Source organism: Oncorhynchus mykiss, chromosome 12 (genome assembly GCF_013265735.2).
Source record: "Oncorhynchus mykiss isolate Arlee chromosome 12, USDA_OmykA_1.1, whole genome shotgun sequence".
NCBI classification, from domain to species: Eukaryota; Metazoa; Chordata; class Actinopteri; order Salmoniformes; family Salmonidae; genus Oncorhynchus; species Oncorhynchus mykiss.
In genome coordinates, this window is record NC_048576.1 from 19,434,410 (window position 1) to 19,457,214 (window position 22,805).

The 22,805-nt window shown below is 39.5% G+C and overlaps 2 protein-coding genes across 4 annotated transcripts; one reads left to right on the forward strand and one right to left on the reverse strand.

Annotated features, from left to right (window-relative positions):
- Positions 1 to 484: 484 nt before the first annotated feature.
- LOC110537141 (calcyphosin-like protein) lies at positions 485 to 10,921 on the forward strand. Of its 2 annotated transcripts, none has more exons than XM_021622947.2 (5): positions 485 to 1,595; positions 3,103 to 3,244; positions 3,522 to 3,699; positions 3,811 to 4,020; positions 10,512 to 10,921. In XM_021622947.2, exons 2-5 carry the CDS (start codon positions 3,108 to 3,110, stop codon positions 10,611 to 10,613), a joined length of 627 nt encoding a protein of 208 aa, XP_021478622.1. In that variant the 5' UTR covers positions 485 to 1,595; positions 3,103 to 3,107; the 3' UTR covers positions 10,614 to 10,921. The 2 variants fall into 2 exon arrangements, with proteins under 2 accessions (XP_021478622.1, XP_036793025.1); XM_036937130.1 differs by having other exon boundaries at positions 485 to 1,521.
- Positions 10,922 to 10,984: 63 nt separating this feature from the next.
- On the reverse strand, positions 10,985 to 14,810 carry LOC101268945 (interleukin-7 receptor subunit alpha). Of its 2 annotated transcripts, none has more exons than XM_021622946.2 (8): positions 14,488 to 14,750; positions 14,156 to 14,270; positions 13,824 to 13,972; positions 13,512 to 13,663; positions 13,007 to 13,166; positions 12,788 to 12,881; positions 12,609 to 12,690; positions 10,985 to 12,512 (listed from the first exon to the last, which is right to left on the reverse strand). In XM_021622946.2, the coding sequence occupies exons 1-8, from the start codon at positions 14,567 to 14,569 to the stop codon at positions 12,084 to 12,086; spliced, it is 1,263 nt and encodes a 420-aa protein (XP_021478621.1). In that variant the 5' UTR covers positions 14,570 to 14,750; the 3' UTR covers positions 10,985 to 12,083. The 2 variants fall into 2 exon arrangements, with proteins under 2 accessions (XP_021478621.1, XP_021478620.1); XM_021622945.2 differs by having other exon boundaries at positions 10,987 to 12,515; positions 14,488 to 14,810.
- Between the last annotated feature and the right edge of the window lie 7,995 nt (positions 14,811 to 22,805).

The window sequence follows — 22,805 nt, forward strand, 5'->3', positions numbered from 1 at the left end:
ATGCTTTGTTTGTAAATTATGTCTGCATGTTGTACTGTGCCCCTGGCTATCCGTAAATTTAAAAAAACAAAAATTGTGCCATCTGGATTGCTTAATATTAGCAATTTGAAATGATTTATACTTGTTTTTTTACATTTAAAACCAAGTACTTTTAGACTTAAGTAATATTTTACTGGGTGACTTTTACTTGTCATTTTCTATTAAGGGATCTTTACTTTTACTCTATGGTAATTGGGTAATTTTTTTCCACCACTGGTTGGAATATTGCTGCCATTCAGCCATGAGCATGAGTGTGGTCAGGCACTGATGTTGGGTGATTAGGCCTGGCTCACAGTCAGCGTTTCAATTTATCTCAAAGGTGTTTGATGGGGTTGAGGTCAGAGCTCTGTGCAGGCCAGTTAAGTTCTTCCACACTGATCTCGACAAACCATTTCTTTCCACTGCTCCAGACTCCAATTGTGGTGAGCTTTACACCTCTCCAGCCAATGCTTAGCATTGCACATGGTGATCTTAGGCTTGTGTGCAGCTGCGCTGCCATGAACCCATTTCATGAAGCTCCTGACGAACAATTATTGTGCTGATGTTGCTTCCAGAGGCAGTTTGGAACTCCGTAGTGACTGTTGCAACAGAGGACCCTATTTTGTTCGCTCTTCAGCACTCAGCGGTCCCTTTCTGTGAACTTGTGTGGCCTATAACATTGCGTTGTTACTCCTAAACATTTCCACTTCACAACAACATCCTATGACCGTGCCATGTTGAAAGTCACTGAGCTCTTTAGTAAGGCCATTCTACTGCCAATATTTGTCTATTGAGATTGCATGGCTGTGTGCTTGATTTTATACGCCTGTCAGCAATGGGCGTGGCTGAAAAATACGAATCCACTAATTTGAAGGGGTGTCCACATACTTTTGTATATATATATATATATATAATGTTGATAGGTAACCTCACACTGATTTTGGTGAAGATGTTTGGTTTTTCTTTATTTCATTTTCCCTGCACATGTACTCTGATGCTGGAATGTTATAATTTATTAAACCCTGGTGTTGGTCCTCGTTTTTTTTTTTTGACTAAAATAGCATGTATTATACCACTGTTGTGCAAAGAAATAAACTAAAGCATCCTTAAATTATGTATTCGGCTCAACATATTTTGTCTAGAGGACTGGCAAAGTACAGCCAGGATCAGGGGCACTTATGGTGCACTTGAGTAACCTTACATTACAATAAGGAACACTGTATTTCTATCTTTGTTGGCTGGCTTGCCCTGACCTGGGTATGACTGCAGCGCCTAGAACAATGATGGTCTAGTATCTTTGTTTAGAAACTCTGGCTGTGTAATAGAGGATCGAACCCGTAATGTATCATGGGGAAATTGTGACTGACCGATCTACAAATAATGATCAGTTATTTATGATGCAAGTCAGTCAGTCGGAGCAAGCCCTGTGCCTACAATCTACAGTAGGCGACCTGGAACAAGGGGAGAAGGCAAGCCCGCATTTCTATGGAAACTGTAACGCAGGTGGGGAGAGGAGCCGCTGATCTTTGTTTGTGTTGTTTGACAGTTGGCTACAGGTTGCTTTACACATTTGTAAGGTAAGTTTCTCGCCTCTACAGATAAAGTAGCAAACAAACTCGAAAAAACGTGTTTGGTATTTAGGAATCTAATTATCTAAATGTATACAGTCAGACTTTATTGTAAGTACGGTCATAATGCAAGATACTTGCTAGGTTAGGTTGACCGTTCAGCTAGCAAGCGCCAGGGACGTGTTCAGCAGGATTTAACGTTTTGGAAGGTTCATATATAAATATGTAGAACAAACGAGTTTGGGCAGGGGTGTCAAACTTATTCCATGGAGAGCCAAGTGTCTGCAGGTTTTAGTTAATGCCTTTAAATTAAGGCCTAGACAACCAGGTGAAGGGAGTTCTTTACTAATTAGTGACCTTAATTCATCAATTGACCAAGATATTTTGTGTGTATGTATTGATATGTACGGTATGTGTGACTTTTAAAAAAATGTATGTAATTATGTCCTTGAGCTGTTCTTATCAATTAATGTCTCTTCTGGCACGTATTATGTAATGTTTTGTGTGAACCCCAGCTTCATGGTCTTTCGCAATGGCTAATGGGGATCCTAATAATATAACAAGTGCAAGGGAGGAGTGAAAACCTGCATACACTCAGCCTACTGTGGAATGAGTTTGACACATGTTCCCTAAGGCTTTGTCACAGAGCCAGCTCCAGGCATAAGCAACACAAACAGTTGCTTAGGGCCCCCGGCCTCTAGGGGGCCACAAACCCACCAAAAATATATCTTTTTTTTCTTTTATGAACTCAGTCAACTTACTATTGAGAGTAAGAATAGGAGACTGCACCAGGTGCAATTTAGAATTTTGGTTGAACATCATTCAGTGGTTTTTCTCTTGTTATGTCAGTCACTGACCGTCACTCAATTAGCCTTGCCAGCTAACCATTTTTAGGTTTTTAGTTCGTCTAGCCAGCTATCTAAACTTGAAGTAATCATGGCCAAATACCAACCAGGCAAGCAGGGCCCTGACCTCCAGGGAGCCCCCATTTGATTTTGTTAGTAATTCTCACTCAGATATCATAACATGTCATAAGTCATGGCAAAATGTGTATAATTACAGGAAATTAGCTTTAAAACTGCTAAATGAGTTCTCCACCCCATTGGTAAAATGGATAGAATTACAGGAAATTAGCTGTGAAACTGAATCTTTTTCTGTCTGCCCCATGGCAAAATGAGAAGAATTGCATGACATTTTTATGAAATTGCTACATTTTGTTTCTGCCCAATGGCAACATGTTTAGAATTGCACTTTTTATCTCTCTGCTGTTGAGGGGGGCCACTAAAATATTTTGCAGCAAGGTGGGAGGGCCCCCAACCAAATCTTGCTTAGGGCCCCTAAAGGCTAGAGCCGGCCCTGCTTTGTCACACAGCTCTAGCATTATGTTTAATTTATCTTTGTCTACAACATCACTCAAAAACTGTACTAGACATCACTAAAATGTGTCTATGTTTTCGGCATCAAATCGCACTGTATGCATGCAAATCAGTGATGCAAATTGATTACCTGACTGCAGGTATCATGGCAGGGACGTCACGACATGATCGGGAGATGGCGGTGAACGCCAAAAAACAGCTGGCTGTCTGCACAGACCCTGTGGATCGACTGAGGATGCAGTGTCTCGCACGAGGCTCTTCTGGCATCAAGGGTCTGGGCAGGTGAGAGAGAGACTAGTATACTCTTATGTGAAGGGCACAGGTAATGGTTCTGTATCAAGTGATGTGTTGCCCAGGTCATCAACATCAAATGTTTGATATAGTAGCAGTAGTGATTGATCAAACATTGAACTATAGGCAATCCTGTCAAGAAGACAGCTCTAGATTGGCTTCCAAGATGCAAGGATTGTTTTGACAACATAAACTCCAAGAAATTAATTATTTTCTTCAACTGGCACCCATTTATATATATTTTCTTCTTCAATGGTTTATCTGTCAGAACATTCAGGATAATGGATGATGACAACAACCGTACATTGGATGTGAAGGAGTTTATGAAGGGGCTTAATGACTACGGTGTCCTCATTGATAAAGATGAGGCCATGACAATGTTTCAAAGTTTTGACCGGGACAACAGTGGACTCATTGACTTTGATGAATTTCTCCTCACTCTCAGGGTAAATATGAGTGGTAGGGGTAAGCCTCTGAATTACATGATACATTTGATCATACTTATTTAATCTGTGATTTTTGTCCATTATTTCTGGTTGTCCTGGTTATGATCACAGCCCCCGATGTCCAATGCCAGGAAGGAGGTAATCATGCAGGCCTTTAGGAAGCTGGATAAGACTGGTGACGGGGTGATCACTATTGAAGATCTGAGTGGGGTTTACAATGCCAAGTACCACCCCAAATATCAAAACGGGGAGTGGACAGAGGAGCAAGTATTCCGCAAATTCCTGGACAGCTTCGACTCTCCTTACGACAAGGACGGAAAGGTAATACTGATAACATTACACCATACTGACCTGGTCACTTTCAGGCCTTGGGGTTGTAAAATATGGAAATGTTGGATAGAGGTTATAGTGGTCTTATCAGAGGAGGCTGGTGGGAGGAGCTATAGGAGCACAGGCTCATTGTAACGGATGGAATGGAATTAATGGAATGGAGTCAAATGTGGTTTTCATGTTGTTTTTGTTTTTTTATGGGGTGGATCAGCTTTAATATTGCGGATTGATTGGTGCTTCCATCAATGTAATTGTCTGCATTATTTCCAATCCCCCATATATTTTTGGGGTAAATAAACACTTCCGTTCCAAAGTTTGGGGTCACTTAGATAAAGTTTGGGGTCCTTGTTTTCGAAAGAAAAACAACTTTTTGTCCATTAAAATAACATCAAATTGATTAGAAATACAGTATAGACATTGTTAATGTTGTAAAATACTACTGTAGCTGGAAATGGCAGATTTTTAAAAATTGAATATCTACATAGATGAACAGAGGCCCATTATCAGCAACCATCACTCCTGTATTCCAATGGTACGTTGTGTTAGCTAATCCAAATTGATAATTTTAAAAGGCTAATTGATCAATTGAAAACCCTTTTGCAATTATGTTAGCACAGCTGAAAACTGTTCTGATTAAAGAAGCAATAAAACGGGCCTTCTTTAGACTAGTTGAATAACTGGAGCATCAGCATTTGTGGGTTCGATGACAGGCTCAAAATGGCCAGAAACAAAGTACTTTCTTCTGAAACTCGTCAGTCTATTCTCATTCTGAGAAATGAAGACTATTCCATGTGAGAAATTGCCAAGAAACTGAAGATCTTGTACAACGCTGTGTACCACTCCCATCACAGAACAGTGGGAGGAGTGGGAGGCCCCGGTGCACAACTGAGCAAGAGGACAAGTACATTAGCGTGTCTAGTTTGAGAAACAGATGCCTCACAAGTCCTCAACTGGCAGCTTCATTAAATAGTATCCTCAAAACACCAGTCTCAACGTCAACAGTGAAGAGGCGACTCCGGGATGCTGGCCTTCTAGGCAGAGTTGCAAAGAAATAACTCCACCAGTCCCATTTATGATATAATTTACTAAGATTATATATTTTTGTATGTTATTGAATTATTTTTTTTTTTTTATCAATTAGTGTATTTCAGTTTAACCACAACATTGTTGTATTATTTGTTCTGTCTTTTCAGGTGGATTAAACTGAAATTGCAACCAACTTTCTATGGCTTGTCTAAAAAATAACAATATTTTGGAGATTTCATTTTAAAATAACCGAAAGTAAGCGGTTGTAATCTGGATAAAGGGGAAAAGGCCATTCTTGAACATGGGGTGAGACATTCTTACTAATTTACTAGAGAACCATTTTGGATTTAAGTATAACTTTTGTATGACTGATGCCTTTAGTGAGAGTTCTAATACTTTAATATTTAATAATTTCTGCCCTCTGAATTCTTATTCATTATATAAATAGGCCCTTTTAATTTTATCTGACTTGCCATTACAAATTAAATTGAATATTGTTGCTCATAGAATTTAAAAAGCAGGTCGCTAGGCAAAACCATACACAAATAGGTCATATGTGATATGACTAAAGAGTTAATCAGTGTGATTTTTCCACAAATAGACAGGTATTTTCCTTTCCATGGTAGCTATTTTTGCTAACTTTCAATTAAAATTTATTGACTGAGATAATTTCTTTCTTTCAGGATATGTATACCGAGTATGTCCACATCCCCGTCAGACCATTTTATTGGTAAACTACACGGTAATCCAATACGTAATATAGTACACTTATCAGAATTTGGTTTTAATCCAGAGAGGTTAGAAAAAGTATCTAGAGCCTCTAAGAGGCTGTGGAGGGATTCTATTTGTAGATTTAAAAGAAAACATGAATCATCAGTGCAAAATGACACCTTTGTTTTTAAGCCATGGATTTCTAATCCCTTATTGTTGTTAATTTTAACAGCAAACATTTTGATGGCAATAATAAATAGGTGTGCCGATAGTGGACAACCTTGTTTTACTCCTCTTGACAGATTAAAACTTCACTATTTTACTCCTAGGGTTACTATACATAACTTTAACCCATTTTTAAAAATATTTTTATTTTATTTTTGTAGAATTTTTACCCCTTTTTCTCCCCAATTTCGTGGTATCCAATTGTTAGTAGCTACTATCTTGTCTCATCGCTACAACTCCCGTACGGGCTCGGGAGAGACGAAGGTTGAAAGTCATGCGTCCTCCGATACACAACCCAACCAAGCCGCACTGCTTCTTAACACAGCGTGCATCCAACCCGGAAGCCAGCCGCACCAATGTGTCGGAGGAAACACCGTGCACCTGGCAACCTTGGTTAGCTTGCACTGCGGCTGGCCTGCCACAGGAGTCGCTGGTGCGCAATGAGACAAGGATATCCCTACCGGCCAAACCCTCCCTAACCCGGATGACGCTAGGCCAATTGTGCGTCGCCCCACGGACCTCCCGGTCGCGGCCTGTTACGACAGAGCATGGGCGTGAATACTTTAACCCATTTTATAAGAGATTCTCCAAAGTTGAAATATTCCAAGCATTTATATATAAACTGCGGTTGTACTTTATCAAAAGCCTTTTCAAAGTCGGCTATGAAAACCAGGCCTGGTTTCCCAGATATTTCATATTGTTCTATTGTTTCCAGTACTTATCTTCAATGTATCGTCCATGTAAAAAAAAAAACTGTCTGATTAGGATGAATAATATCTGACAAAACCTTTTTAATTCTATGCGCTAAGCTTTTAGCTATAATTTTTGCATCACAACACTGAAGTGTAAGAGGCCTCCATATTTTTTAATGGACTGGAGCTTTATACAGTGAGGCAAAAAAGTACAGTGGGGCAAAAAAGTATTTAGTCAGCCACTGTAACTTCTTCTTCTGTCCTCCACTCACTGTATTAATGGCACCTGTTTGAACTTGTTATCAGTATAAAAGACTCCACTATGGCCAAGACCAAAGAGCTGTCAAAGGACACCAGAAACAAAATTGTAGACCTGCACCAGGCTGGGAAGACTGAATCTGCAATAGGTAAGCAGCTTGGTTTGAAGAAATCAACTGTGGGAGCAATTATTAGGAAATGGAAGACATACAAGACCACTGATAATCTCCCTCGATCTGGGGCTCCACGCAAGATCTCACCCTGTGGGGTCAAAATTATCACAAGAACGGTGAGGAAAAATCCCAGAACCACACGGGGGGACCTAGTGAATGACCTGCAGAGAGCTGGGACCAAAGTAACAAAGCCTACCATCAGTAACACACTACGCCGACAGGGACTCAAATCCTGCAGTGCCAGACGTGTCCCCCTGCTTAAGCCAGTACATGTCCAGGCCCGTCTGAAGTTTGCTAGAGAGCATTTGGATGATCCAGAAGAAGATTGGGAGAATGTCATATGGTCAGATGAAACCAAAAAAGAACTTTTTGGTAAAAACTTTACTCGTCGTGTTTGGAGGACAATGAATGCTGAGTTGCATCCAAGGAACACTGTGAAGCATGGGGGTGGAAACATCATGCTTTGGGGCTGTTTTTCTGCAAAGGGAACAGGACGACTGATCCGTGTAAAGGAAATAATGAATGGGGCTATGTATCGTGAGATTTTGAGTGAAAACCTTCCATCAGCAAGGGCATTGAAGATGAAACATGGCTGGGTCTTTCAGCATTACAATGATCCCAAACACACCGCCCGGGCAACGAAGGAGTGGCTTCGTAAGAAGCATTTCAAGGTCCTGGAGTGGCCTAGCCAGTCTCCAGATCTCAACCCCATAGAAAATCTTTGGAGGGAGTTGAAAGTCCGTGTTGCCCAGCAACAGCCCCAAAACATCACTGCTCTAGAGGAGATCTGCATGGAGGAATGGGCCAAAATACCAGCAACAGTGTGTGAAAACTTTGAAGACTTACAGAAAACGTTTGACCTCTGTCATTGCCAACAAAGGGTATATAACAAAGTATTGAGATAAACTTTTGTTATTGACCAAATACTTATTTTCCACCATAATTTGCAAATTCATTCATTAAAAATCCTGCAATGTGATTTTCTGGATTATTTTTTCTCATTTTGACTGTCATAGTTGAAGTGTACCTATGATGAAAATTACAGGCCTCATCTTTTTAAGTGGGAGAACTTGCACAATTGGTGGCTGACTAAATACTTTTTTGCCCCACTGTATATATCACCTGGATCCTGTTTCAGTAATATTGAAATCAGACCACCTTGTTGAGTGTCCGATAATCTACCATTTATATAGCAGTGGTTAAAACTTACTAATAATGGTCCTCTGAGTATATCAAACAAGTTTGGTATTCCTCCCCTGGTATGCCATCCAGCCCTGGAGTTTTCCCATCCTTAAAGGCTTTAATTGCATCAAGAAGTTCCTCCTCTGTAATTTGGCCTTCACATGAGTCTTTCTGTACAGATGTTAATTTTATATTATTAATAGGAAAAAATCCATAGAATTAGCTTCGGTTAGTGGAGATGGAGGAGACTGAAATGAAAACATATGCTTAAAGTACTTTACTTCCTCTTTCAAAATATCATTCGGTGCATCATGAGTGACTCCCATCATTTGTAACAAGTTTCAGTACATTTATTTTGGTAGCAGTTTTATGTTGAAGATTGGGGAAAAATGCACCAAATTATTTTTCATATTCCATCCAGTTCGCTTTATTTTTATAATATATTACACTTGATCTTTCTTGAATAAGTTCCTCCATTTCTTTTTCCTCTAACTTGCTCTGAGCCTCTTTATGGTACAGTTTTTATTGCTGTCTATCTTTACTGTTTGTCCTTCCATTTCCTGTGTTAATATGGATTCTTTTGACCTAAATTGCTTTTGTGTTATAGATGACTACTGAATTGCATGGCCTCTAAAGGCACATCTAAAGTGTCCCATACAATAAGGGGATCTGCTGTACCTATGTTATGTCGGAAAAGTCCGTTATAAATTCTTCTGTCCTAGTTAAAAACAAGTTATAATCCAGTAAGCTTTGATTCCATTTCCAATATCCTCGTCATGTGGAAATTCTAAGTAATGTATATGCCAATTATCTGATGGTCTGACCGCATTCTGTCCCCATCAACACTTTTTAAACTTTTGGTGCCAGAGAGAATGACATAAGAAAGTAATCAAGATGACTAGCTTGATTAAGCCTCTGCCATGTATATCTTACTTATTATTATAATTATTATAAAAACATTTAAAAAGTCATGGGTTTGATAACGTCATATTTATTCCATTCAAACCATTACGATGAACCTGTCCTCCTATAGCTCCTCCCACCAGCCTCCTCTGGGTCTTACTATCGTCCACCTCTACTGTAGTGTAAATCTATACTGCTAAATTTACAGCCTGTACATTATTCGGTCAGATATGAATGAGATTATCTGGACGCATGAGACATTTCTTAGGCTCCTGACATTTACAATACTGCATATCTGTGGAACCATCTCAAACTGTTTCATATCATGTCTTATTTCTGGAACATATTAGGTCACACAAGAAGAGTATGAATTGCTATACAGACGTGAGATCCTCCATTGATATGGATATCTACTTCATTGTCATGATGAAAAGTGCCTGGCAGCGTATTAACTAATGTCTTCTTGAGTCAATGTTTAGGGTAAAGACTAAAGAGCACTTAATCCTGGGACATGGATGGCAGAGGTCACATTTTATTTGGATAGTCATGATCTACACATGGGCATACTATCAACAAACGATAAGAAACTGCTTGCTAAGGTTACGGTTAGGTTTAGAATGAGGATTAGTGTAAGGGTTAGGATAAGAGTTAAGGTAAGGGTTAGTTAGAGTTAGTTGATAGTTTTTTGAAATGTGACAATTATTCAACATCTACTGAACATCTACAAACCATCTACTTGGGACTATCCAAATATAGTGTTACCACGGTAGATGTCATGGTATATCGTTTCACTTGTCTTTCTAGATGCAGTAGTTTAGTGGGGTGTACATTCAATTGTTTAGGGTTGTCCTCAAGGTGTTTACACTGCTCTTAGCCATTTTAAGTTTTTAGGCCTATTTCTCAAAGCTGTCAAATTGTCAGAGCTGTCAAACTGTTACAGTGCAACATGTATATTTCTTAGTAGTACAATTATAGTAGAACTGGTAGCTTGGTGGAGCTGTTTCTCACTGTCAGCCAGCAGATGTCAAAGTTGTGTTTTTCTCTGGTTAGATATTGCACCTTAGTCGCAAGATTAGCTAAGCATTTAGATGTTAGCTGAAAATGTCTGAATCTGCACTGAAGAACAAGTATTGATGAGGAAACAAAAGGTTGTGACACACTCAACTCTCCCACAACATTGTCTGTCCCACTCACCTCTGGTTTTTAGTTTTCAGCCTGATCAGAGTTATGTTGAGTTTCTGTCTCTATCTGACATTGAAGGTGTGGGCTGGTTCAGGGAGTGCTGTCTGTCTGACATCCTTCCCTTCTGCAGGTCACCATGGAGGAGTTTCTCAACTACTACTGTGGAGTCAGCGCCTCCATCGATAGTGATGTCTATTTCATTCTCATGATGAAAAATGCATGGAAATTGTGAGTTTTAAGTTGTTAACTTTATGATGGACAGTTTTTCAAGGTGCCTTCTTAAACAAATATTTCATTATAGAAGTCATGTTGACACCGAATATTAATAATGTCCCAATGATATGCAAATGATTATGAATGACTTGTAAATATTTAGTGCTGTTTGAAAATATGTATTTTAATTATACAGTCACTTTCTCCAGAAACAACCAATATTCTGTATAGTAGAAATGAAATGTGATGTATCTACATCTGTGGTCCACAGTTCCAATGTTAGATATATCTTTATAAAGACACGGGAAATCATAAAGACTGATAAATCAAAGTACAGTCATTTCAGGAGATGATGAAAGCAGAGGAAATGATACAACTGCATTTGTTTGTGGAATTAATCTGTTTAATAAAAATGTTAAACACAAAATGTAACAACGTGGTCATTTCTACACAGATAATGTTGTCACATTTGTCAGATTAAAATATACAAATACCGGATCGTACAGTAAAATAAAAACAAAGCAGTAATTTGCCGATGATGACTTTATGTTTAATGCTCTGCTAAAGTCTCACAAAGTGTTCAAGAAAATAATAAAGCGTTCTGCATTGAAAACTATGATGTATGATAGTACATAGTATAGTATAATACTATAATACATCCAAGTCAGTGTAAAAAAAAAAATAACATACTGGTAACTGTGCAGGAAATACAATCACTTATGTGCAAAAGATGTAAAACATAATGACAAACACATAAGCTGTGATTAAATTATGTTTAGAAGGGTTTAAACCCTGAAGAATTGACATTCTAGGGGCTCTATTCAATCCATATCACTGAAGTGTAACATATTGCGCAATAGAAATTGAAGGTTAAGTTCCGATTGAGCCGACATATGCAACGTTTATCATGAATGCAGTCTCCACTAACACGGGAACATTACCTTTATATTTCATTCATGCTGTAACACTGAACTTCCGCAATATGGATTGAATAGAGCCCTAGGTTTATTTAGCAGCTGTTGTCATGGTAAAGAGTATCTCTGTGATATGAAGCAGCAGTATGTATAACGCCAAGGTGTCATGGTGGCTCGTCAGTATACCGACGGGGTTAATATAGTATGGGATGTGAAAACACAAAGGATAATAAGGGAGGTGCAGCGTTGTATTTCAAGTTGTTTAAGTCCTCCCTTGTCTTGTTTCTTAGCAACTAGCAACAAATTAATAACACAAAACCAAACAAACACAATGAGGATGATTCCTGTTCTGTCTCCTATCATTTGTAAATAACATGTGCATTGAGTTCTGCTAGTCTCGTGATACTGGGGGTCAGTGGATAGTCAGTTTGAGTCACGGTGAATTAAATAGACTTCAAATAAAAGCAGCCAAAGTCACTCAGAGTAAGAATGTAATAAGCAGCTATAATTCATCTTGAATAGATAATTCCGTCTGTCTGTCTCGCTCCCTCTCTGTCTGTCTCTCCATCTCTCTCTCACTGGATCTGATAGAAACTAGACATGGTGACATAAGCCTCATCCTTGCCTCCTTGCTGAGTAGCACCTAGCCCCTCAGGACCAATGTTACCATCACTGTCGTCTGTCTCCACGCTCTCAAAGTCACTCCTCAGATCCAGGATCCCCACGGTGGAGCCACTGTTCCTACTGCTCCCCGCCCCACCGTTGAGGTGCACTCCTGGGGACTCACACCTAAGCAGTATGGTCTCCGACCCTCCACTACTGGTGGTTTGGCAGGACGTCGTATCCCCATCACGCTCTTGAATGAGGTATTGATCTTTGACCTCAGCGAGTCGATGGGAGTCAGAGTCAGGGGGTAGGGAGGTAAGGTCTTGCTCCTTGTCCGGCTCCACCAGCTGGATGTTGAGGTCACTGAACACCTCGGGGTTAAAGCTCACAGGTGGGCCCTGCTGAGTCAAAGGAAAGAGATGGAATAAAACAGTATCCTCATAACTTATTATGGCCATTATCGTTCACTGTCTAGTGCATATCAGAGGACTTACCTTCATTGGCTCATAGGTCTGGGAGATCTGGAGAAGTGTGTGTTTGGGATGTGGAATGCTTGGCCATATGAAGGAATGTATTCTGTGAGGACAGAGAGACATCCAGAGGATGACATGGAGGACATGCACACACACAAAATATGATGTGCAGAGGAAAAGGAGATCAATTTGATACTCACTGTTTTCTCCAGAAAATACCAACTGCCAAAGTAACCAACAGCAGAGAAGCAATGGGCACGATGAGAGAATAGGAAAGCACCTGCACGTCTGTCTCTGTAGGGAAGTGGGAGAGAGATGATGCATGTGACTCACATTTCCTGTACCTTGCTCTATCACTTCCACCTAACTGCACAGTCCAGATATCATGCTATGCTTTTTAGATACATGTCCTTTTTTACCTGTGTTGGTGCTGAAACTGATAGAGGCGCTCCACTCACTCCAACTGCCATCAAAGTACCCTCCGCTTGGCTTGGCTCGAACCTTGACATGATACTCTGTGTTCTTATGGAGGTACTCGTCCCCCTCAATGATCAGAGGCTGATAGGTTATGTTTTTAACCTTTGAACAGGGTACACCGTAAAAGAAGAACAAGACAATAAGACACCTTCCTAATATTTAGTTGTACCCATTTTTGCCCTCAGAACAGCCTCAATTGAATGATATTCTCTGATGAAGGTCAACTGACCGAAAGCTTAGCCTCTATTAAAATAAATCTGGCTGGAAGTGTGCAGAGACTTTTTCCTGTTTCTCCAGTTTTGCATTTAGCCTCCTGCACCTTCACTAATCAGTTTTGAGTGTGTGGTAGATTCTGCCTATTCTGATTCAATGATATGGAAATTGTGGTAATATAATTAAGCTTTTGTATCCACAAATCCAAGAAAAATTGGCTTTTGGCAATTATACCAGAGTATTTTTGACACTCCAGATGCGAAGTTGGAACAGTTGATTGCTGGGTTTCAGGTAATCCTTCAGGTATGGATTCCCAATGTATATAAGAGCCCGGTTGGAGCTCCTCAGAAATGTGGCATTCACCACCCAAGGACTCCTGGGTTTAACTAAAACATAAAGATCGACAAGAAAGACAGGATAAGTGTTAAGGGCAATTGATGCAAGTGCCAACTAAGGGCTATCAATTGATATCTGTCATGTAAAAATGCCTCATGTTACTTTCATTCAAACCATAGGGTGAGAAGGTATGAAATTATGATAACTTACTTATTTTTTTCAAACTCATTGTTTTCCAAAATGTGCCACCTCGTTTTAATTGAACGGTGAGATTATACGATTGCAGAGTGTCCAGGTCCGTAAATGTGACATTATTCCCCTTCTCTTTCAAACAGCGTTGCTTTTTGTCATCTGTGTAGCTGTAAACATAATGTTAATAAAATCACATTATCAATAAATCATTTAATCTATTTGAGGATTTTACACATCTGGATATCTGAATATGCAGTAAGGGTGTTCTTCCACCCATGATATTTGTCCTTTGTGTTGTATAAGCTCCTAACTAACACAACTGATGTTCAGTGGTCTTCTAGGTTTATTACCAAAGACTCATGACTTTTATGTCCTCCATTTCATCATCGGTGTCATCATCAAGGTGGCAGGTTAGGCTGTTTGCTGCCGAGACACTGAGATGAGAGGTGCAGAGTATTCTGGGTTCTGTAAGGGAAAGGAAAGGAAACAAAACAAAACAATTTCAGTGGTTTGAATGGGGTCAAGAGCAGCAAACCTTTTGTCAAATACATTTTGGTACAGAATGAGAATGAACAGTTAATGTTGCACCATCACTGTGTTGGACACAAATAATGCACTTAGACTTCAGGATTAAATCAGTGAATCATTTAAATAGAACTCTTAAAGGGGAATGGCAGCTCACCATTGTCAACCAATTCTTCTCCACTTTGAGAGTGCACCAGAACCGGGAGCATGAGTAAGGCAATCCATAGGCTGTATGCCATTTCTCACAAAGCAGTCACACGATGTAGTGCCCCCAGATACAGAGGTGAGACCCTGGCGCACACACGCACAAGGAACTCAAAATGTCTCAGCTGTCTCATTGAACTGTCAGTATAAATGTGACAGAGGAGAGCAGAAGGAAGGGAGGAGAGACACACACACACACAGAGAGAGCAAGAGAGAGAGAGAAGAGAGAGAGGGAGAGCGAGAGAGAGAGAAAAATTGAATTATCTATTCAAGATTGGACCTGCTTATTGCAGTCTTACTCAGTGACATTGGCTGAGGTTTTGGGGCGACAGTACAAAGATGTCACCTTTTATTTGAGGGTATTTTCACATATAATAGTAATAGTATTTTATTAGAATCCCCATTAGTTACAGCCAAAGCTGTTTAGAAATGAAAAGCTGTTCAGGAATGAAAGCACTATGTATCTAGTCATAAGTATTTGGACAAATTCTCTTATTTTTATTAAAGTAGTCAAATGTTTAGTATTTGGTCCCATATTCATAGCACACAATGACTATATAAAGCTTGTGACTCTACAAACTTGTTGGATGCATTTGCAGTTTGTTTTGGTAGTGTTTCAGATTATGTTGTGCCCAAGAATAGAATATGTTTTAGAACACTTCTATTATGGATGCTACCATGATTACGGATAATCATGAATAACTAATGAATAATAATGAGTGAGAAAGTTACAGAGGCATAAATATCAAAACCCCAAAGAATGCTAACCTTTCCTGTTATCGGTAATGGTCAGAGCTATAGCATGTCTTGGGGGTATGATCTTTGTGCCTCTGTAACAATTGTCGGGTAAATGTTTCAGCAATGGGCAGGATAACCCTAACTCTAATTTAAAGATTATTATTATCATATTATGAGCACACTATTCTCAAGGATATAATGGGGCTCAGCCTTTGAAGTTTTATCTGGGTTTGTGCCATGGCACCAGATCACATTCTTATGAGAGAATTTCTGAGAATTGCTTGTGGAGGTGGGGGATGCCAACTCAAGCAGTGCTCTAAGCATTAGAATCTGAGCAAGGCTTGCTATTATTGACACCTTGTATACTACATTTACACAGACAGAAGAATATATAACCTTTTTCATTCAAACACTTTTTTAATAGAGTAAGGATCTGGTCATTTGAACATTGGAATAATGTTCAGATTTCTTTGCTGTTGTGAAACAACCTGAGACATACATGCGTTTAACAAGAATATATTCTTCCTACTATTGTACCAACAACCATGAAGAGAAAAACAAACCAGTAACCTATACAAAACACTTCCTGTCTACACAAATGAACTGTTTTGGTTTCAAATGAGGCCAGAACGTCCTCATCTTACTCAACACTAACCTTATCATTGAACAAGAGTTTGAGAAAAAGGAGCACTTACCACAAAGTTTGTAGAAATGTTCAAACCATTTCCCATTACCGGATGTTGTGAGAATGACTTAACATTTATGCTTGTTTCAACAGGTTTCAGTATTACAATGACAAGGTTCCATTGCATTTGTGATATGACCAATGTGTCCTGTAATGTGACAGGAAAGGAAAACCCCTTACTCTGTTAACCATTTCCCTGTTATGGAAAACTTTTGGGGTATTCTGAATTCAGCACGTTTTTTTTCTGCGCTTTTACACTTCAGATTGAAGAGTTTCATTCCAAAATGCTAAACTCAGAAAACAAAGAAACGTCCTTTCACTGCCAACTGCGTTTATTTTCAGCAAACTTAACATGTGTAAATATTTGTATGAACATAACAAGTTTCAACAACTGAGACATAAACTTAACAAGTTCCACAGACATGTGACTAACAGAAATTGAATAATGTGTCCCTGAACAAAGGGGGGGTCAAAATCAGAAGTAACAGTCAGTATCTGGTGTGGCCACCAGCTGCATTAAGTACTGTAGTGCATCTCCTCATCATGGACTGCACCAGATTTGCCAGTTCTTGCTGTGAGATGTTGCCCCACTCTTCCACCAAGGCACCTTCAAGTTCCTGGACATTTCTGGGGGGGAATGGCCCTAGCCCTCACCCTCTGATCCAACAGGTCCCAGACGTGCTCAATGGGATTGAGATCCGGGCTCTTCGCTGGCCATGGCAGAACACTCTAGAAGAAAAAGAAACGCACACCTATTTAGACGAGGTGCTGGCTAGCGGAGTAGAAAACTTGAAAATAAAAGAGAGCCGCACACTCTAGGAGCTCAGATGCAAAAATGTAATTACCAACGTTTCGACAGCCAAGTTGTCTTCATCAGGGTATAATCACAAACACTGCGGGATGACTCGTTTATGTAGTGTCAAAAGACACAGGTGTCTGTAATCATGGCCAAGAACACTGACATTCATGTCTTGCAAGAAATCACACACAGAATGAGCAGTATGGCTGGTGCCATTGTCATGCTGGAGGGTTATGTCAGGATGAGCCTGAGATGTTTTCCCTGAAATGCACAGGGTTGAGATTGCCTGCAATGACAACAAGCTCAGTCCGATGATGCTGTGACACCGCCCCAGACCATGACTGACACTCCACCTTCAAATCGATCCCGCTCCAGAGTACAGGCCTCGGTGTAATACTCATTATTTCAACGATAAACACGAATCCGACTATCACCCCTGGTGAGACAAAACCGTGGCTCGTCAGTGAAGAGCACTTTTTGCCAGTCCTGTCTGGTCCAGCGATGGTGGGTTTGTGCCCTTAGGCGACGTTGTTGCGGGTGATGTCTGGTGAGGACCTGCCTTACAACGGGCCTACAAGCCCTCAGTCCAGCCTCTCTCAGCCTATTGAGGACAGTCTGAGCACTGATGGAGGGATTGTGTGTTCCTGGTGTAACTCGGGCAGTTGTTGTTGCCATCCTGTACCTGTCCCGCAGGTGTGATGTTCGGATGTACCGATCCTGTGCAGGTGTTGTTACACGTGGTCTGCCACTGCGAGGATGATCAGCTGTCTGTCCTGTCTCCCTGTAGCGCTGTCTTAGGCGTCTCACAGTACGGATATTGCAATTTATTGCCCTGGCCACATCTGCAGTCCTCATGCCTCCTTGCAGCATGCCTAAGGCACGTTCACGCAGATGGGCAGGGACCCTGGGCATCTTTCTTTTGGTGTTTTTCAGAGTCAGTAGAAAGGCCTCTTTAGTGTCCTAAGTTTTCATAACTGTGACCTTAATTGCCTACCGTCTGTAAGCTTGTTAGTGTCTTAACGATCGTTCCACAGGTGCATGTTCATTAATTGTTTATGGTTCATTTAACAAGCATGGGAAACAGTGTTTAAACCCTTTACAACAAAGTTATTTGGATTTTTACGAATTATCGTTGGAATGACAGGGTCCTGAAAAAGGTCTGTTAATTTTTTTGCTGAGTTTATATATCAATTTTCTGAAATGTTTGTAAATTAGCTTTTATTGTTTGAAAAACGAATTATAGAGATCGGTGTGGTTTTTCACTATCTACATGGCATGGGGTTGTTCAATGACAGACATGTATTTGTTTAAAATCACTTGATGGTTTCATTTCAGAGAGACAAATAATAATGTTTTTTTTGTAGTACTGCTAGGTTTTACACAGCCAAATGTAACTACATTTATAATATAGAAATTTAAAAATGTTACATTAGTGACGCCAATATTTTTTTGTCAGTCATTTAGTGGATGCTCTTATCCAGAGTGACTTACAGTAAGTGCATTCATTTTAAGATAACTAGGTGAGACTACATATCACTGTCAAATATACAGGACACGAACATTCCATTCCAGCTAAACAATGGATAAAAAAAAAACTATTAATTTAAAATCTGAAAACAGTACACACACAAAAGTACCCCTAAGCAATTATTTTTGATGAAAAAACACAAATGCTAAACATTTGTGGATATAGCGCTTTGGAAATAAACTTTTCATTTGTATTAGTTTTCTGGCTTTCAATTCAGTTTAAATATGGTTTGGAATGCCCCTTTTAGTTATTATTCACTATTTATGCTTCTGATCCATTGCAAGTTCTTAGAAGATCCCAGCCAAGAGAGTCCAGCACAAGCTGGTAAGACCTGTGGTCTATTGGCTTCACTGTGTACACAGTGGTGCTTAAGGACAATGAAGAAATGTATTCATTAAAATGCCTCACATTTTCCTGACATTAAAAAGTAGGTGTTGTAAGCAACATTCAAATGGATTCTTGTCTAACATCAAACTTTCAACTTTAAAACTATAATATGTACAGTAGCACCAAACTGCACTTATGAAAATAGATATTTTGACTAACGTGTTTATAATGATTTAACAGTAGAGGATAAAAAATACAAAATAAATAACAGTAGAGAGAGTCAAATACCCTAGATCTTTCATATTGTGAAGAAGGATTGGAGGGAAGGTGAGGGATGAGTGTGTGTGTGTGTGTTTGTGTGGAGGTGTTGGTAACTGCGGGTGCCCGTGGGCGGAGGGTAGATGTTGGTGTGAGGTCTCGAATGCATCTGTGGGTGGCTGCTGTGGTTGTGATGCTGGGTTTGGTGTAGAAGAAAGATGAGAAAAACCTGTGGGCGAAGGGAAAGAATCCTATTCCTCTCTACACTCACTGGCTCTTGCACTGTTCATGTTGAGGGTCCACTTCCGGGGGGTAAACTCAGAACTAAAATATCCCCTAATTTGGTCTGTCCATGAGAGATTACTAAGGGGTATACTACAAAGCAGGTTCAAGGAGCTAACTTGCCTACATGTTCTGAAATAACTTTTTTTTCAGCTTAAAAAATACATTATTTAAATGGGCATTGTCTAATTTACTAAACAACCAAAAGCAATTGTTTCTGTCTGTTTTCAAAATAAGCTGGCTACAACTAATTGATCATGCTTTGTAGTATACCCCTATGCACTACACTTGATACCTGAGTGAGGGGAGATGGTTATGAGAAGGGTGAAAGGTTAGTCAACACTTGCCTAGCTGCACACCATTCTCTGCAATGCTCCGTAAAGCCTGGTTGGCACACACCTCACTCTCCAGAGTTCTAAAGGAACCAAGCAGCCTGGCCCGCCTCCCCCTATGAAACCACACGCTGGTGGCCTTATCTCTGCACTCATCTCACAAACATCATCTGCTGTGGTTTTTTACCTCATGCCTCCTCTCTGCTCTGCAGCACTTCACACAGCCCTGGGAGTCTGTTCTCTAGTCTGTTTTGCATTCTCTCATTGTGGTCTAGATCCTCATCCTTTGACTGTGTGTAATGACTACTTAGCAAAGTGCTTAAGGATGATGCATGGCCCCTGTGTTCTGGTGAAAAGGGTAAAACTGTATTGATGAAGTGAAAAACAACAGCAAAAACCTCAAACACAACAACAAAACCATAAAAACACATCTCCATCAGCTATGTAAACAGATTGGTAGAGTAATTGCTGCTTGTCCCACCTCTGACCTGATCCTTCAGATATATCCTCTATCCCAACTATGAAGCCACATGGTGATCTCTTACTACTATTGAAGGGCTCATGTCCAGTGAAGCCACACCAAAATAACTCTTTGAAACTATGTCTCTGGCAGCCACATTAATCTCTCCGATGCACAGCAAGTCTGTGAGCTTCCTGCTTCCTTTTGCTTGTTTATCTAACCAAGGTTGCACTCAACATCATCAGTTTTGCAATATTCTATAACAGGCACAGTGCCTATAGAAATTGCCTATAGAAAGTCTTAAACATTTTTCACATTATGTTACAAAGTGGGATTGAAATAGATTTAATTGAAACATTTTGTCATTGTTCTACACAAAATACTCCATAATGTGAAAATAAATTCTACAAAGTTCTAGAAATTAATACAATTAAATAACTAAAATATAGTTATTGCATAAGTGTTCACCCCCTTTGTTTAGGCAAGCCTAAATTAGTTCAGATGCAACATTTGGCTTAACAAATCACATAATAAGTTCTATGGAATAATAGGGATTGACATGTTTTTTGAATGACTACCCCTTCCCCTGTCCCCCGTACATACATACAACATATATCTGTAATGTCCCTCAGTCAAGTATTGAATTTCAAGCACAGATTCAAGCACAAAGACCAGGGAGCTTTCTGAAAGCCTCATAAAGAAGGGCAGTGATTGGTAGATGGGTAACAATAACAAATCAGACACGGAATATATCTTTAAGCATGGTCAAGTTAATAATTTAACCACACAGTTCAATGGTTGTGATGGAAGAAAACTGAGGATGGATCAACAACTTTGTAGTGACTCCACAATAATGACCTAAATTACAGAGTAAAAAGAAGAATACAAATATACAGAATAAAAATATTCCAAAACATACATGCAACAAGGCACAACAGTGATTCTGCAAAATACATGGCAAAGGTATACACTTTTTGGTCTAAATGCAAAGCCTTACGTTTGTGCCAAATCCAACACATCACTGAGTAACTGCCCCCTTACTTTCAAGCATGATGGTGGCTGCATCATGGTATGGGTATGCTTGACATCGGCAAAGACAGGGGAGTTTTTCAGGATGAAAAGGTACGGGATGGAGCTAAGCACAGGCAAAATTCTAGAGAAAAACATGCTTCAGTCTACTTTACCCTAGACACTGGGAGAGGAATTCACATTTCAGCAGGACAATAACCTACAACACAAAGGCAAATCTACGCTGGTGTTGCTTCAAATCAAATCAAATTTATTGGTCACATACACATGGTTATCAGATGTTAATGCAAGTGTAGCGAAATGCTTGTGCTTCTAGTTCCAACAATGCAGTAATAACCAACGAGTAATCTAACCTAACAATTCCAAAACTACTACCTTATACACACAAGTGTAAAGGGATAAAGAATATGTACATAAAGATATATGAATGAGTGATGGTACAGAACGGCAGAGGCAAGATGCAGTAGATGGTATCGAGTACAGTATATACATATGAGATGAGTAATGTAGGGTATGTAAACAAAGTGGCATAGTTTAAAGTGGCTAGTATTACATGTATTACATAAAGCTGCAGTAGATGATATAGAGTACAGTATATACATAGACGATGAATAATGTAGGGTATGTAAACATTATATTAAGTAGCATTGTTTAAAGTGGCTAGTGATATAATCTACGCTGGTGTTGCTTACCAAGATGACAGTGAAAGTTCCTGAGTAGCCAAGTTACAGTTTTGACAGAAATATGCTTGAAAATCTATGTCAAGACTTGACAATTGCTGTCTACCCACGATCCCTAACACCTAGGCAGTGCTTGAAGAATTTAGAAAAGAATAATAGGTAAATATTGCACAATATAGGTGTGTAAAGCTCTTACCCAGAAAGACTCACAGCTGTGATCGCTGCCAAAGGTGCTTCTAACATACATTGACTCATGGGGTGAATACTTATCTAATCAAGGTATAGTAGTGTATTATTTTCTATTAATCTTTTACATATTTTTAACATGTTGACATTAGAGTATTTTGTGTAGATCATTGATAAAAAAAAGACTGAAGAATGTGAAGAAATCCAAGGGGTGGTAAACTTTCTATAGGCACCTTAGACCTGATTGCAGAGGTAACTTATTGTGCGTTTGCCTACAAATTGAACTGAATGGCTTTCAAAAATCTGCTGCACAATAATAGTTAGAAAAATCTCAATACATCCCAGGTCATCTCTGCTAAACTACACATGGAAAATAACCCTGCAGCAACAGGAAATGTTAATTATTATGTGGATTATAATTAATGGACATTTTTGTAGGGGTTAATACATTTTTCATAAGAGAAAATCAAGTCTGTAATTTCAAAGGGAAGATTACAAACTTCCGAAGCCTTTTTAACCCTTTTTTGCTTGTGGGAATTGGTCTATATGGATAGGGCTAAAATGAAATGTTTCTTCAGAAGAAATATGAAATGCATGAAAAAATATGAAAACCATGGTAGCAATTGAAAGGGAACCGTTTAAAGATGAGGAAATTATTAGACCAAAGGGGAGTGAATACACATACACAACAGTTTATCTGACACAAGACCGAATCCAAACACTACAATGTTGATTTATGTGCATTGTACATTTACTGTACTTTTAACCACATTTATTGATAACAAAATCTAAAAATACTCTGGATACGGTCAGTAACATGATAAGACTATTCCTGGAAAATGTGGGGTAGGTGAAAATTAAGATGGGGGAAATTTCTTGTTGCTCACGTTGCTCAAGTTCAGAACAGCTGTCAGTCAAAACCCATGCAACACTTTGAAGCGCAGAGCCAGAGCTCTGATGTCATGTG

Excerpts from the sequence above, each read along its gene's own strand:
- LOC110537141 (XM_036937130.1), top strand. The coding sequence starts at position 1,359 with ATGTATCATGGGGAAATTGTGACTGACCGATCTACAAATAATGATCAG. Across the intron at positions 1,522-3,102 it reads CTATGGAAACTGTAACGCAG|GTATCATGGCAGGGACGTCA; the intron begins GTGGGGAGAGGA and ends ACCTGACTGCAG. Across the intron at positions 3,700-3,810 it reads AATTTCTCCTCACTCTCAGG|CCCCCGATGTCCAATGCCAG; the intron begins GTAAATATGAGT and ends TTATGATCACAG.
- LOC101268945 (XM_021622945.2), bottom strand. The coding sequence starts at position 14,569 with ATGGCATACAGCCTATGGATTGCCTTACTCATGCTCCCGGTTCTGGTG. Across the intron at positions 14,271-14,487 it reads AGAAGAATTGGTTGACAATG|AACCCAGAATACTCTGCACC; the intron begins GTGAGCTGCCAT and ends TTTCCCTTACAG. Across the intron at positions 13,973-14,155 it reads ATAAAAGTCATGAGTCTTTG|CTACACAGATGACAAAAAGC; the intron begins GTAATAAACCTA and ends TTATGTTTACAG.